Here is a 13,792-nt window from a genome sequence, read left to right as displayed (position 1 = left end):
TCAACTTAGAGAAACATCCAAAATCTAACACATCACAACCTAACAATAATGTTAAGAACATAACATTTATAACATTTTTAAGAACTGCCTACTTGGTATGTTGTAATTAGAACAATATCACTGGTTTGAATTTACCATTATTAATAATATTTTTATTGTGCATTAATCATGCCCTAATAGTACATGTGAAAATTAAATTGTTTTGTCCAATACTTACTTTAGAAAACGTTGGATATCACATGATGGGGCAGTAACTTGGACTCGGAGTACTATAATCGTAGACTCTCGCTTCATATAACATGGGATATGGTGGATATTGAGGGCACATGGGTAACTGAGGACAGCCACAAGAACATGTTGAAGATGTACTTTCGGGTTTGTTTGGCTTCTGAACTTCCGGTTCTGGTTCTGGTTCTGGTTCTGGTTTTGGTTCTGGTTCTGGTTCTGGTTTTGGCTCTGGTTTTGGTTCTGGTTTTGCCTTCACTTCTTCCACGCTCCATAAAGCGGCATAGCAAAGCTTCATCCTTAACGAGCAGGTCAAGTTAGCAGAGTCAACATCTTCACCAATCACCACCAACTGATCTCTATCAGACCCTTCTATTGCCACCGAGTTCACACCTGTAAAATTAATGAACATTGTAAGTACCTTCTCCATATATAGTTTCTTAAAAGCCAATCTCTCTCTCTCTCTCTCTCTCTCTCTCTCGTGGTTGATGCAAACCATTTGCTTTGCAGGCAATCTTCATGGCCTTTCTTAAGCATTTGTCACAGTCCTTTCGCAACTTGATCACTATTTTTTGCTGTAACATTTGATAAAAAGCACAGAATTTAGTTCTAAATTTATAACACACACATACAAACACACATTATACCAAAAACTTTTGCTGTTTCTTAAAGACTAGAGATAAAATTAAAATCAAGTTTCAGAACTCGCTTGTTTTGCGTTTTAGGAGTAACGAGGTTTACCTTCATGTTTTAGAGGAAGCAATAACAGGCGGATTTTGTGAGAGAGCTTTAATGACTAATGAGCTTAACCTGTTTCTTTGGAGAAAGAAATAAATTTTAAGTCTATTTATAAACGTCAGCTTAGCGGAATATTCTAGCACACCAAAAAGGGTAATTGTTATCTTTCTATTTATTTATTTATCTTTGAGTGAAGGATAATTGTTGTCCATCTAGGACTATATTTCCGTACATTGCATTTATGATTTTGGTAATTACTTTTTTCCATATATATGTTAGAAGCTATGTTTGATTAGCTTCCAAATTGCTGTTGAAAATACGAAGAACTGACGACAAATGGTAATTTCCACAATTAATTATGTGTTCTTTCTCAAAAAAAAAAAATTATGTGTTTTTCCGTTTAAAAAAAAATAGTTTTATAAGATTATAATAAGCCATCACATTATACAAAAATATTAAAAATTTCAATCAAGACTTTATGTGCGTAATCACTTCTTGAAGATAGTTTCTTCTCAAAAAAAAATATATATATATCTTGAAGACAGTTGAAGGCTATCTAATAAGGTGTAAATGATAAGCCTATCTAATAAGCCAATTAGATAGACAGTTGAAGCCTATGTAATAAGCCTATCTAGAGTATTGTTATGATCAAGGAAGTCAATAACGTACTGGAGACTGTACCGGTTTAGCTAGCGGTACGATATATTTCGAGTACCCGTAAATACCGGTATACCGTTTCGGAATTACCGTAATTTTTATATAAAATCATAAGTCTATGTCTCATTCAATATAAATGCCTAATTTATTCAATTCACCAATAATAATAATAATAATAATAATAATAATAATAATAATAATATTAATATTAATAAATAATGTAGTTAGACAATTAAAACAAAAAGAAAAATAAATTTCAAAATAATAGCTTAAAGTGTTGAATACGTGATTGTGACATTTACTAGCTACTAGTTTTATCACAAAGAGTTTGAATAGTTTTTTTTGAAAGTAGAGTTTTCAGTCCCTTAAAAAGTGTGCCACATGCCCATTAGTAATAAAAAACTAATCAGTTAGTGGGTAGTGGTGGATAAAACAAGAGAAAGGAAGATACAAAGAAAACTAAAAAAGAGGAAGAGAAGAAGAAGAAGAAGATGAAGCTAAAAGAAGAGGACAAAGCAACAGTAGTAGCAACATGAGGCTGAGAAGAAAATGCAGAGAACTTTGATATCGGTATTGTGTCGATGACCGGATCTGTGGTGGCAAGCGAAGACAAGGTTTTTTTTTGTTTTTCTGTTCTTTTCTTTACCGGCCGGTTCAAATTTACCGGCCGAAATCCATATTTTTCTCCGATACAACCAAAATGGCTCTGATATGGCCGGTATTTAAACCGATAGGGAATGCCAACGTTTCTGTACCGGCCAAAGTAACAGTACGAAAAATACCGGCCGTACCGGCCGGTACGGTACGGTATCGTCTTCCTTGGTTATAATTACCATTTCGGTTTTGCTTATTGGAACGGAATGTTTGGTATTGGTTTATTTCGGCGTTGCATACTGTTTTGATTTCGGAGTTACCACTATATATATATATATATATATATATATATATATATATATTAGTGATAAAAAAAAAAACTCATATAATAAATTAAGGGTTTTAAAATTATAAGTAAATATTTCAACTAATATGTAATCTTTAAGCTCAAATATTAGTTCAATAATAATAATAGCTAGTCGCTAACCTGTGCTATGCACGAAAATCTACCTATTTGTTAGGTAGACTAAAGTAATTTTATAAAATTCTAAATTGATTAAAAAACTACACCATTGTATGATTTGCTCTTGTATGACTTCAATTTGTGTTACAATTTGATGGAGAAGCCATTGCTTGAACATGCAATGGCTTACAAAAAATTTGTAAAATAACATAGAGATTTTAATATATTGCATGGATTTACATTAACTACTCAAGAATACCATATAAAAACGCACATTTAAACATTAAGAGAAAAATTTTTCCTAAATTTTACTCACATAAAGTAAATATGTATTCAAGAATACTATTCTAATTTATAAATTTTTAATATTATAAAACATTAACTTTTATTTTAATGTTTGCATGGATTTTGTTATTTTCAAGAATGAAATTTCAAATTTTAAAAATTCTAAAAGACCAAAAAATATTAAAGAATCACATGATTCACTGCTTAAAAATTATTAAAACAAAACAAAATATATATGATTAAACAATAGAGAAATATAAGAGAAAGATGAGTTACATTCAAAAGAATAATCCATGGCTATAACTATTGATAGGAATCAAAAGATTCAGAGCCTACAAATTATAGATAATGTGTGTGTGTGTGTGTGTGTGTGTGTGACTATACAACAGAGAAATATAAGAGAAAGATGTGTTATCATCAAAAGAATAATTCAAATGTTAAAACTTTTGAAAGGCCAAAAATATTAAAGAATCATAAGGTTTACTTCCTATAAATTTTTGAAACAGAACAAAATGTATATGATTACACTGTAGAGAAATATAATTGATTACCTTCAAAAGAATAATACATGATATAGTCATTGAAATCTGCTAAAAATATTCAAATATTGCAAAAACTAACACAAATTCAGATGTTAAAACTTCTAAAATGCCAAAAAATATATATAATTAAAGAATACGTTATTGAAACAATTTAAAAAATATATGACTATTGAAAAGAGAAATAAAAGAAAAAGAAAAAAGTATACGAACCCATAAAACAATAAGTTTTAAATTTTAATGGATCTAAATTGTAAACGAAATTATATACAATCACAGACGTAGGGTTTGGTAGTTCATATACGAAAATCACTGTTTCAAAAATATATAAAATAATCATAAAATAATTTTTTTTTAATAAAATAGAGGAGAAGAAAATATTGGGGTGACAGAGAAGAGAAGGGGATAATACATTATTCATTCATAAAAAAATAATAATAAATTAAAGATTGGTCAGAAAGTAGACAAATCTCAATATATGAAAAATCTAATCAATTAATCAATTACTTTAAAAAAAATGATCAATTGTTTTGCTTAACCCAAAAAATCATGTTATATTTCTATTTCTATTATATATTATATACGATATATAATAGTTTAATGATAGTTATATATATATATATATATATATATATATATATATTATAATGTTATGTACTATAATATATATTATTTTAATATGAAATAAAGATAAAGAGGAGTCATTCCTTGCCACCACTTCAATTGATGAAGACATCAAATTTTAACCCCACACGTGGTGCACATTCTCTTGGAAATTGGAGTAATGCAGACAAGTTGTCTGCTTCATAAACGTCTAATGATTAAAGAAAAGGTTAAAAAGAATAGTAAATCAAACTTAACTTTAACATAGTGAGTGATTAGTGAGTTTGAAGTTGGAACGCAGAGAGAGAGGACGAAACTGAGAATAGAGTCACAGATGGGTAAAGCTGATTGTAGATGCGTGATATTGTAATTTTTTAAGAATAAAAAGAAAAGTTATGCGTGAGATAGATTAATATATATATATATATATATGCTAACTCGTGTTATGTACGAGATTCTACCTAATTGTGAGGTAGATTAAAATAATTTTATAAAAAATTTAAGAAACTACACTATGGCATGATTTACTCTTGTATGATTTCAATTTGTGTTACAATTTGACGAAGAAACCATTGCATGATTTACAATGTCTTACCTAATTGTGTGTGTGTGTGTGTGTGTATATACACACACACTAGTTGCTACCTTGTGCTATGCACGAGATCCTACCTAATTGTGAGGTAGATTAAAATAATTTTATAAAAAATTTAAAAAACTACACCATGACATGATTTACTCTTGTATGACTTCAATTTGTGTTACAATTTATGAAGAAGTCATTATTTGAACTTACAATGTCTTACAAAAAATTTGTCAGACAGTTTCAGATACAACAAAAAAATAACTCAAATATTCAAATATTAAAACTTTTGAAAATCCAAAATATATTAAAAAATCAGATGATTTACTACTTAGAAATTATTGAAACAAAACAAAATATATATGACTAAATAATAGATGAAATATAAGAAAAAGATTAGTAACATTCAAAAGAATAATTTCAATTATTGCAAACTTTTTTATCTTGTAAAAAATGGCATAAGAGAGAGTTTGGTGGTTCATGTATGAAAATTACTTTTTAAAAAATATATGAAAAACCATAAAATAAGTTTTTTTTTTAACAAAATAGAAGAGAAGAGAAAATAATCCATCAACTTTTGTCTTTTAATCCATCAACTTTACACATCTTTTCAAGTATTGATGAAATAAGTTTGAGGGTGTAATTGTTTGGATGTGAAATAGAGTGGATGAAATAAGTTTTACATATATATACTAGTACCACTTAAAGTGTGATGAAAAATACTAAAGTAACTATAAATTTTATCACAAAAAAACCTAAAAACTGATGTAGCATGAATATCATTGGTACTGTTTAAATAATATTACTATAAATAATTGAATATTTGAATCACTTTTTTTTTTATAGTAAAAAAAGAAATCACTTTCTTCTGAATAATATTTCACTTTATGTAGTAAAATTTATAATATTTTCAACACCACTTATAAAATAATTTCTACCTTAATTTATTTTTTTTTTTTTGGAGAAGATTTCTACCTTAAACCTAATGCTAGGGTTTTCTAGATCACAAGATAACATATGTTTCTTTCTTCCTATATATAGCAGCTTAGATGTGACAACAATTTTGTTGACATACTTAGATATTATGATACGCTCAAACACCTTGAAACTAGCATAGGAGGTGGTCCAGGCCAATAATTATATGTTAACATATTATTCAGCAAAAACAAATTACATTTTGAAATTTTATTACTTTTTTACTTTTTTTTTTCTCACTTTCCAAAATTTCAACAAATTATTGACCTCTATGAATGGGAGCAAAGCAAATGCCTAAAAAACTATTTCATTCCCTAAATGTCGGTCTAAGCAAGTGAGATTGATTGATGAGTTTATCCAAATGTCAGTGCTCCAATAATTTAAACTTTATTTTAAAATATTGCATGTCAATTTCAGAATCTCCTATGACAAAACTAAAATTAAAATGAAATAAAATCTTAAACAACATAGAACAAAGTGAATGAAACAGATAAGAGACGCTAACCTTTATTTTTGAGTGATTTTGAATAAGGTCAATATGTGAAGTACGTAAAATGATGAGTAGATTTTTTTTTTTTTTTTCAATTGTAGGACTGCATTATTTTTTAATCTTTAAAATTTGTTAAGTGGCTTTACTTGTGAATTGACGAAAGATTGTACAATTTCATCTTAATATCACAAATTGCACTTCAAAAACCCATGAGATGCTTTTTTTTGCATACGACACATACCCACATCTACTTCAGGTCAAACGCAAGATGCAATTGATGAAACCTATTGCCTAACAATTATTGACTTTTGCCAATACATTCAGTGTGATATAGAAACATAAAGCATATAGTGATATGTGCCAAAACAATTCCCCATCATGTCCATATGCTTTCCCAACCAATGCATATTTATAATTGACATTATGAGACAAACTTAACATCAGAATAAATACAGAGCAATTGTAATCATCCTCGACAATCAAAGTCTCTAATGTGGACCCATATCCAAAGTAAAGCAGAAAAAACTAGAAAAATAAAACTGATTAAACAAAACAAAACAAAATAAAAAGCAAAACAGAGCGAGGAATAGCAAAATAAAAGGCAAAACCCAACACACCTTATTGTCTTCCAATGCCCAGTGATTCTGGCCAACCCACTAAGCGAAAACGCTGTATCATCTCCCAACGAAGCTGTCTCACCCCCAAAACTTCATCTGTCCCAACTGCCATTTCTTTGGCCTACCTAACAGAGAGACACGACTAATACCAAGAACTTGTAAATGCCATATATAATTGGCGGACTGTTGGGAATGAAAAAAGGTGGTGGTGGGGAAAGTTTAGGAATGATGATGCAGAGGAAGGAATTGAGTAGGGAAAAGGGGCATATCATAACGAGAAAAAATGGACGAGAAGTTTTTATTTTATTTTATTTTTTATAATCGATTGAAAAGAAGTTAACAATACATAAAAGGGTAATTCTGCCATACCCCCCCTTTTTGGTACGGTACCATTAGTAAATAACTTGCTATATGTTAGGAAATTTACGTGTTGCTGATGATGGCATGAGGAATTTGAGTGCTTGGACAACATCAAGTCAGTCACTTGGCTCAATATTTTCTCAAGACACCAATGGCTCCTCATGCCTATCTAGTGAAGCTCCTAACTGCTATTTAAGGGGGACAAGTCTGGTCTCTCTGCTATATTCAGAATGATGAGCATGAGGAGGGGCAGTGTGTGGAGGCACCTTGCTCCCCATGATGCCCCAAGGTCATGGCAGAGGTGGGCCATGGTGGGCAGAGATGGTGTTGGTGATGATGGGCAGCAGCAGGTGGTGCTGACCCTAGGTGATGGTGCATGGCATGGTGGTTTGGCTGATGGTTACTTTGTATATGGGCTTGGTGGCTTGTGTGCAAGGCAGTGCTAGGCTACTGTGATGATCTTAGGGTGTGCAAGGCATTGGGTAAGTTGGTGCTGGCAGAATGCATGGACTTGTATGACTGGACTGATGGCAGTTACTTGGTGTGTTGCATATGGACATGCTATGTGGGCTGTGATGTTGATGAGAAGGGCTTGGGCAGGGGCCAAACTTCTAAAACGTGATGGGATAATCATGTGTGGGCTACTGGATTATAGGCAGAGGCCTCATGATGTACTGAGTGATGGGCTAGCATGTGTAGAGTATGCAACAGTAGTTATCAGCAGTTACCAAATAGTTCCTAGCTTGCTGGATATTTAGACCTGCTGTGTAGGGGTTGGAAACGTGGAGAGCAGGCCAAGACAGCATCAGTTAGAGGTGTCCTAAGTCAGACCACATGTGGCAGCAAGTCCTGGACATGGGGCAGTTACTTGGCAGTAACTGCCGTGACAGTTATTTCTGTACATATAGCCTAGGCTGTTATGGCTGTCAACAGCAGAGTGTATTTTTCCTTAGAGAAGTTCGTGTGTATTCTCTAAGCTTCCTTTGTACTTGAATATTAAGTAATAAAGGTTGGGGTTGGTGCCCTATAAATACTGTGTGTGTGTGTGTGTGTGTGTGTGTGTGTGTGTGTGTGTGTGTGTGTGTGTGTGTGCGTGTGAATTCCCTTAATGATTCTGTTCTGAGTGTTCCTATAGTGTGTGTATGTGTGGTGTATTGGTTGAGACTAAGTGAGAACTTAGTGCAATTGGTATCAGAGCCAGGCTGCCATGTCTTCGGACACCAAGGCAAGGGTGACTATATTGGAGAACATACTCAGAGCTCCTAGAGAGGGGGAACAACTTTCTGTGTGTGATAGATTAAATGCTGTCACTGTAGAAACTACTGTGATAAGGAATGATCTTGCAGAATAGAGGGACTTTGTTTTCACTCATGTTAAAGAGTTGGCTGCTGCACTGGATGCCCAAAACTAGGCAGGAAAGGAGACCTAATGCCAACTTAAAGCAAAAATTGCTATGTTGAAGAGAGTAATGAGTGGCCTGCCTAGGGAAGGGGAAGTGGCCACTAAAGTAAAGGTGTCTGAACCAAAGCCCTTTAATGGTGCCAAGAATGCCAAGGATTTGGAGAATTTCTTGTGGGATATGGAGCAGTATTTCAAGGCTGCCAAGGTGCCTAGTCAAGAGATAGTGACAATTACTAGCATGTATCTTTCAGAGGATGCCAAGTTATGGTGGAGAACCTATGTGGAAGATGATGCAGATGCTGGTAGAGGAAAAACTGACTCATGGGAAGCCTTAAAGAAGGAATTGAAGGACCAATTCTTGCCTACCAACACTGCCTGGGTTGCAAGAGATGCCTTGAAGAAATTGAAGCAGACTAGTACAGTGAGTGAATATGTCAAGACGTTCAGTTCTTTAATGCTGGATATCAAGAACATGTCAGAGGAGGACAAACTGTTCAATTTCATGTCTGGCTTGCAGCCTTGGGCACAGATGGAATTAAAGAGGCAGGCTGTACGTGATCTGCCTACTGCTATGTCTGCTGCAAATGCCTTAGTGGACTACAAGTTCAGTAAACCTAGTGGGAAAGAGGAAAAACGTAAGTCCAAGGACAAAGGAAAGGAGAAGCAGAAGAAGGATGGCAAAAAGAAGGATAAGCAGAAGAAAAATTGGGGTACTAAGAGCAAGGGAAAGAGTTCTACCCCTCAACCAAGTAAGGAACATCCTAAGCTTAATGTTGGCCACTTCATTTGCAATGGCTCTCATCGTGGAAGAGACTATCCAAAGCGTGAGAAGCTTAATGCCATGATTGCTGAAGATGGTGGTGGGCAATCCGATGAAGAAGTCCCCAGCAGAGTGAACCCCTTGCAGTTGTTGAATGCACTACATGCAAAAGGCACTTCTAAGGGTCTGTCTTATATTCAAATGGAGATGAACGAAAATGGGCCTGAGGGTATGCTTGATTCTGGTGCTACCCACAATTTTATTGCTGATCGAATGGATAAAAGGCTTGGTCTGAAAGTGAGCAAGTGTCCAAGTAAGATCAAGGCAGTAAACTCAGAGGCAAAACCTGCGTTGGGGATTGCTTATTGAGTGAATTTTAAGGTTGGCGAGTGGACAGGAAAGGTGAATTTCCTAGTCATGGAGTTAGATGACTTTGATGTAATTCTGGGTGATGAGTTCCTAGTGGCTGCTAAGGATGCTTTGTTGCCTTTTATTGGAGTGTTGTTGATCCTTGATGAGAAGCAGTCATGCTATGTTCCTATGAGGCGTGGAGCAGGGAATAGCAAGATTAGCAAAGGGAAAGAACCAATGGTTTCAACCATGCAGGTTGAGCATGGGCTGAAGAAGGGGGAGATGACTTACTTGGCTATATTAATTAAGGTGAAGCAGGACAAGTATGTCGAAGTTCCAGATGTTGTGGCTGGACTGCTGGGGGAGTTTGCTAATGTGATGCCTCTAGAACTGCCAAAGACCCTTCCACCAAGGCGTGTTGTTGATCATAGAATTGAGTTGGCTATTGGACCAAAGCCTCCTTCAAAGGCCTCATACAAAATGTCCCCAATGGAGTTGGTTGAGATGAGGAAGCAGTTGACAGAGCTGCTGGATGCAAGCTACATTCAGCCCTCCAAGGCTCCTTATGGTACTCCTGTTCTGTTCTAGAAGAAGCAAGATGGTTGTTTGCAGATGTTTGTGGACTATAAAGCCTTGAACAAAGTGACCATGAAGAACAAATATCCAGTCCCTTTGACTCAAGACCTCGTTGATAGATTGAGAGCAAAGTTGTCTACTTCACAAAGTTGGACTTGGGATCAGGCTATTGGCAAGTGAGGATTGCTGAAGGGGATGAGCTTAAGACTACTTGTGTGACCCGGTATGGTTCTTATGAGCTTTTAGTTATGCCTTTTGGTTTAACAAATGCCACTATTACATTCTGTAATTTAATGAATGATGTCTTCTATGAGTATGTGGACCGATTTATTGTGGTGTACTTAGATGACATAGTGATATATAGTGAATCCTTGGAGGATCACTTGGAACACCTTAGGAATGTGCTGTCCAAACTAAAGGAATATCAATTGTTTGTTAAGAAAGAGAAGTGTGAGTTTGCCCAGCAAGAGATTCTGTTTCTAGTGCATAAGGTCAGCAAAGGTCGAGTTATGATGGATAAAAGGAAGGTGCAGGCTATCCTTAATTGGCCTCCACCAAGCAAGGTTACTAAGTTACAGTCTTTCCTTGGATTGGCTAACTGTTACAGGAAGTTTATTCAAGGGTATTCAAAGAAGGTGGCTCCTCTCACAGATTTGCTGAAGAAGGACAAGAAATGGGTGTGGACAGATGCATGTCAAGAAGCTTTTGAGAAGCTGAAGGTTGCTGTATCAAGTGAGCCTATGCTCTGTTTGCCAGATTTTAGTCTACCCTTTGAAGTCCATACTGATGATTCTGACAAAGCAATTGGTAGAGTGCTAGTACAAGAGAAGCATCATGTTGCCTATGAAAGCAGGAAGTTGAATGAAGTAGAACAAAAGTGTTCAGCTCATGAAAAAGAGATGATTGCAATGGTGCACTATTTGCTAGCATGGCGTGTATATCTGCTAGGGCCTAAGTTCGTGGTAAGAACAGACCGTAACACCCCGACTCAACTTTATAGTTAACCTATGTGTTCAAGTGGTTAATTATTATTTGAATCACTTACTTTCTAAAATTAATATAAGAATATTTAATAAACGTATTATTTTATAATGCCATTGAATAAGAATTGTAAAGATTATAAATAATTAATGGCTATTTGTATTATAAATATATACTAAGTATGTGCGAAACTATATTAAGTGGTTAAGTTATTAGATATATAGTTGTTGGTGTTTAATTAAGTATATAAAGGTAAGGGTTTATATGCAAAGTTATTTTATTACTTGGGCCTATCTAGAATATAAGGCTATGAAGGGGTGGTAAGTAAATTTTGAAAAGTGGTAAGGGTGAGTCATTGGCCATTTTTCCTTTGCAATACACATGCCCTACCAAGTCAATCTCCTTTATCTTTTCTTGACTACACCAGAAGGTTCAACTCTAATTCTCCTTTCCCTATTCCTTTTTCTTTGTTCTTATTTTCTTCTTCTTCCCTTGTTCTTACACGGCAACACCTCATCTTTTCTTTGACTTTCTCAAAGCAACTAGAAGACTCAAGAAGCTCTCTCCCTATTTCATACCTACAAGTCCAACGCCAGAAGAAAGAAAAGCTCTCAACTCTTCTCTCCCTCTCACACCTACGAGTCCAGCAACAAGGAAAAATGTTTCTTTTAATTCTTCTCAAACTTTTGTTCTCAATTTAAAGCTAGAGTGATTCTAGCTCTATCACTCCAATAACCGTGCTTTAGGTAAGGGGAAAATATAATTCTTTTAGTCTATTGTCCATTTTAAACTTAAGTGAGGGTTATATGATTTTGCATATGGGTGTGTTGGATTTTAGAGATTGTTGATTTCATGAATATGAATTGAATCATCGTTATGCTTGCATGTGCTCTTAGATGATAGACTAAGATAAAATCTGTTATGGATAAGTGTTAAGAGGTGTAAAATAACTAGATAAACTTTATTGAAGCTTGTTGAGAGTTAGTTCATGAACTTGTTAAGAGTTGCACTCATTGGCTAACCTGTTTAGTCATTATAAATCCTGTATTTTTCTAGGATAGCTATAGGTAAAAGGTTTATTGGATATTATTATATGATATGTCTGGTATGTGTTTATTAAATTTCATATGAAAATACCATCGTTTGATAATTTTTTGTGAATTTACAAGAAAATGTTGCAACGCTATCACTGTGACAGATTCTGTGTTTATACATGGTTAATTATGTATTAAATTGTATACAGTGAATTTGGATGCTAGGGATATTTCCTATTAAATCTAAGACACATGTGGTTATTATGGAAGTAGTCTCACAGCATTTGGATCAATATAAAAAGAATGGTTTAATTTCTAAGTTGCATGAAATTCTATCAGGACATATTTGAGTATGTTGTATTTTATGATTTTTAATAAATTATGGTTTTATTATTTGACTCTGAAATTTATATGGTATATACTAGACATCCATCTTGGTGGCTCTGTAAAATTTCATGACGTTTGGATATGTATGGACAGCCCATTTGTGTTTTACAAATGAGGCATATGCTGCTGAAATGAGCAGTAAACAGTAATTGTTAACTTTGACTTTGAGGATTTAATTCTAAAGTTAGAGTGAATGTTTTAAGCTATAATTTAATATGCTTTTCATTTATAATGTCTAAATCATAGATATATTTTGTATAACTTGACTCAAGGTTTAGTGCTCAAAGAAAGGGTTCTAAACCACTCAACTGTTGTTTTTATGAAGCTATTTTGTTCAACATGCTGTATGTTGCTTCCGATCTCAAACACATTCTGAATTGATTTTAAAGTTGTTTGACATGATATAAATATGAACATTAATTAAAATGATAGTTTTTCTTAGTTTGGTACATCATTTGTTGATGTGTGCATTGTATGTTTGGGGAATCTTGTTGAGGTGGGATTAGGATTTCCTTGATTTTAAGATATAGGCCTTGAGATAAATGTGTAAGTTTATTCTAAGATATAATTGATAGTAATAAGCTTTGATATTTGGTTTAGGTATTACTAGTACCCAAGTCTGAACTCCTTCGATTTTAGGCTCTCAGCTCCTCTGTTTTCAGGTAAGGAATAAGTTATATGAGTATTTGGTAAGTCATGAGGTTATTTAAAGTGTATTATGGATAAAAAGATTTTTGATTAGAGATATGACATATAATCATGTTTCAGATAAAGATATGTTCGTGAGCTTTCGAAACCTTATGTATATGATTTAAGCATATTAATGCTATTACTAATTCCACGAACATGATGTTTAAAGAAAACAATGGAAACGCTTTTATTATGAAATGTTATGCAAACTATGAATTTCAGTATGATGTATAAGTATGAAATGTTTTCAGGTTATGTGCTCTGGTGATCTGAACTCAGCTAGTAAGGGTTAAATTATTGGCTTTCTATGGAAACTGTTATCTGATTGGCCATTAAAAGTGAGACCAACTCTGTTGTACCTGCCCTTGTTGGTAATGACCAACTTGTGAAGAATGTCAACCTACCCCCATGGTTGAAGATATGTATTATGATGTGATCCCGGGAATACCTAACATTGTGGAGAATGCTGGATGCCTAGCACAGTGG

At 34.0% G+C, this 13,792-nt stretch overlaps 1 protein-coding gene across 1 annotated transcript; it reads right to left on the bottom strand.

Moving 5' to 3' along the window:
- Nucleotides 1-235: 235 nt before the first annotated feature.
- On the bottom strand, nt 236-972 carry LOC142638609 (uncharacterized). Its single transcript, XM_075812654.1, has 3 exons — nt 967-972; nt 722-800; nt 236-618 (listed from the first exon to the last, which is right to left on the bottom strand). Exons 1-3 carry the CDS (start codon nt 970-972, stop codon nt 236-238), a joined length of 468 nt encoding a protein of 155 aa, XP_075668769.1.
- Between the last annotated feature and the right edge of the window lie 12,820 nt (nt 973-13,792).

Source organism: Castanea sativa, chromosome 6, assembly GCF_040712315.1.
Source record: "Castanea sativa cultivar Marrone di Chiusa Pesio chromosome 6, ASM4071231v1".
Classification (NCBI taxonomy): Eukaryota; Viridiplantae; Streptophyta; class Magnoliopsida; order Fagales; family Fagaceae; genus Castanea; species Castanea sativa.
The sequence above is the reverse complement of the archived record's forward strand: the minus strand, read 5'-3'. Positions and strand labels throughout refer to the sequence as shown.

What these genes read in the sequence shown, in the direction of transcription:
- LOC142638609 (XM_075812654.1), bottom strand. An exon ending in GATTGCCTGCAAAGCAAATG is followed by an intron (nt 619 to 721) that starts GTTTGCATCAAC and finishes TTAATTTTACAG; the next exon opens with GTGTGAACTCGGTGGCAATA.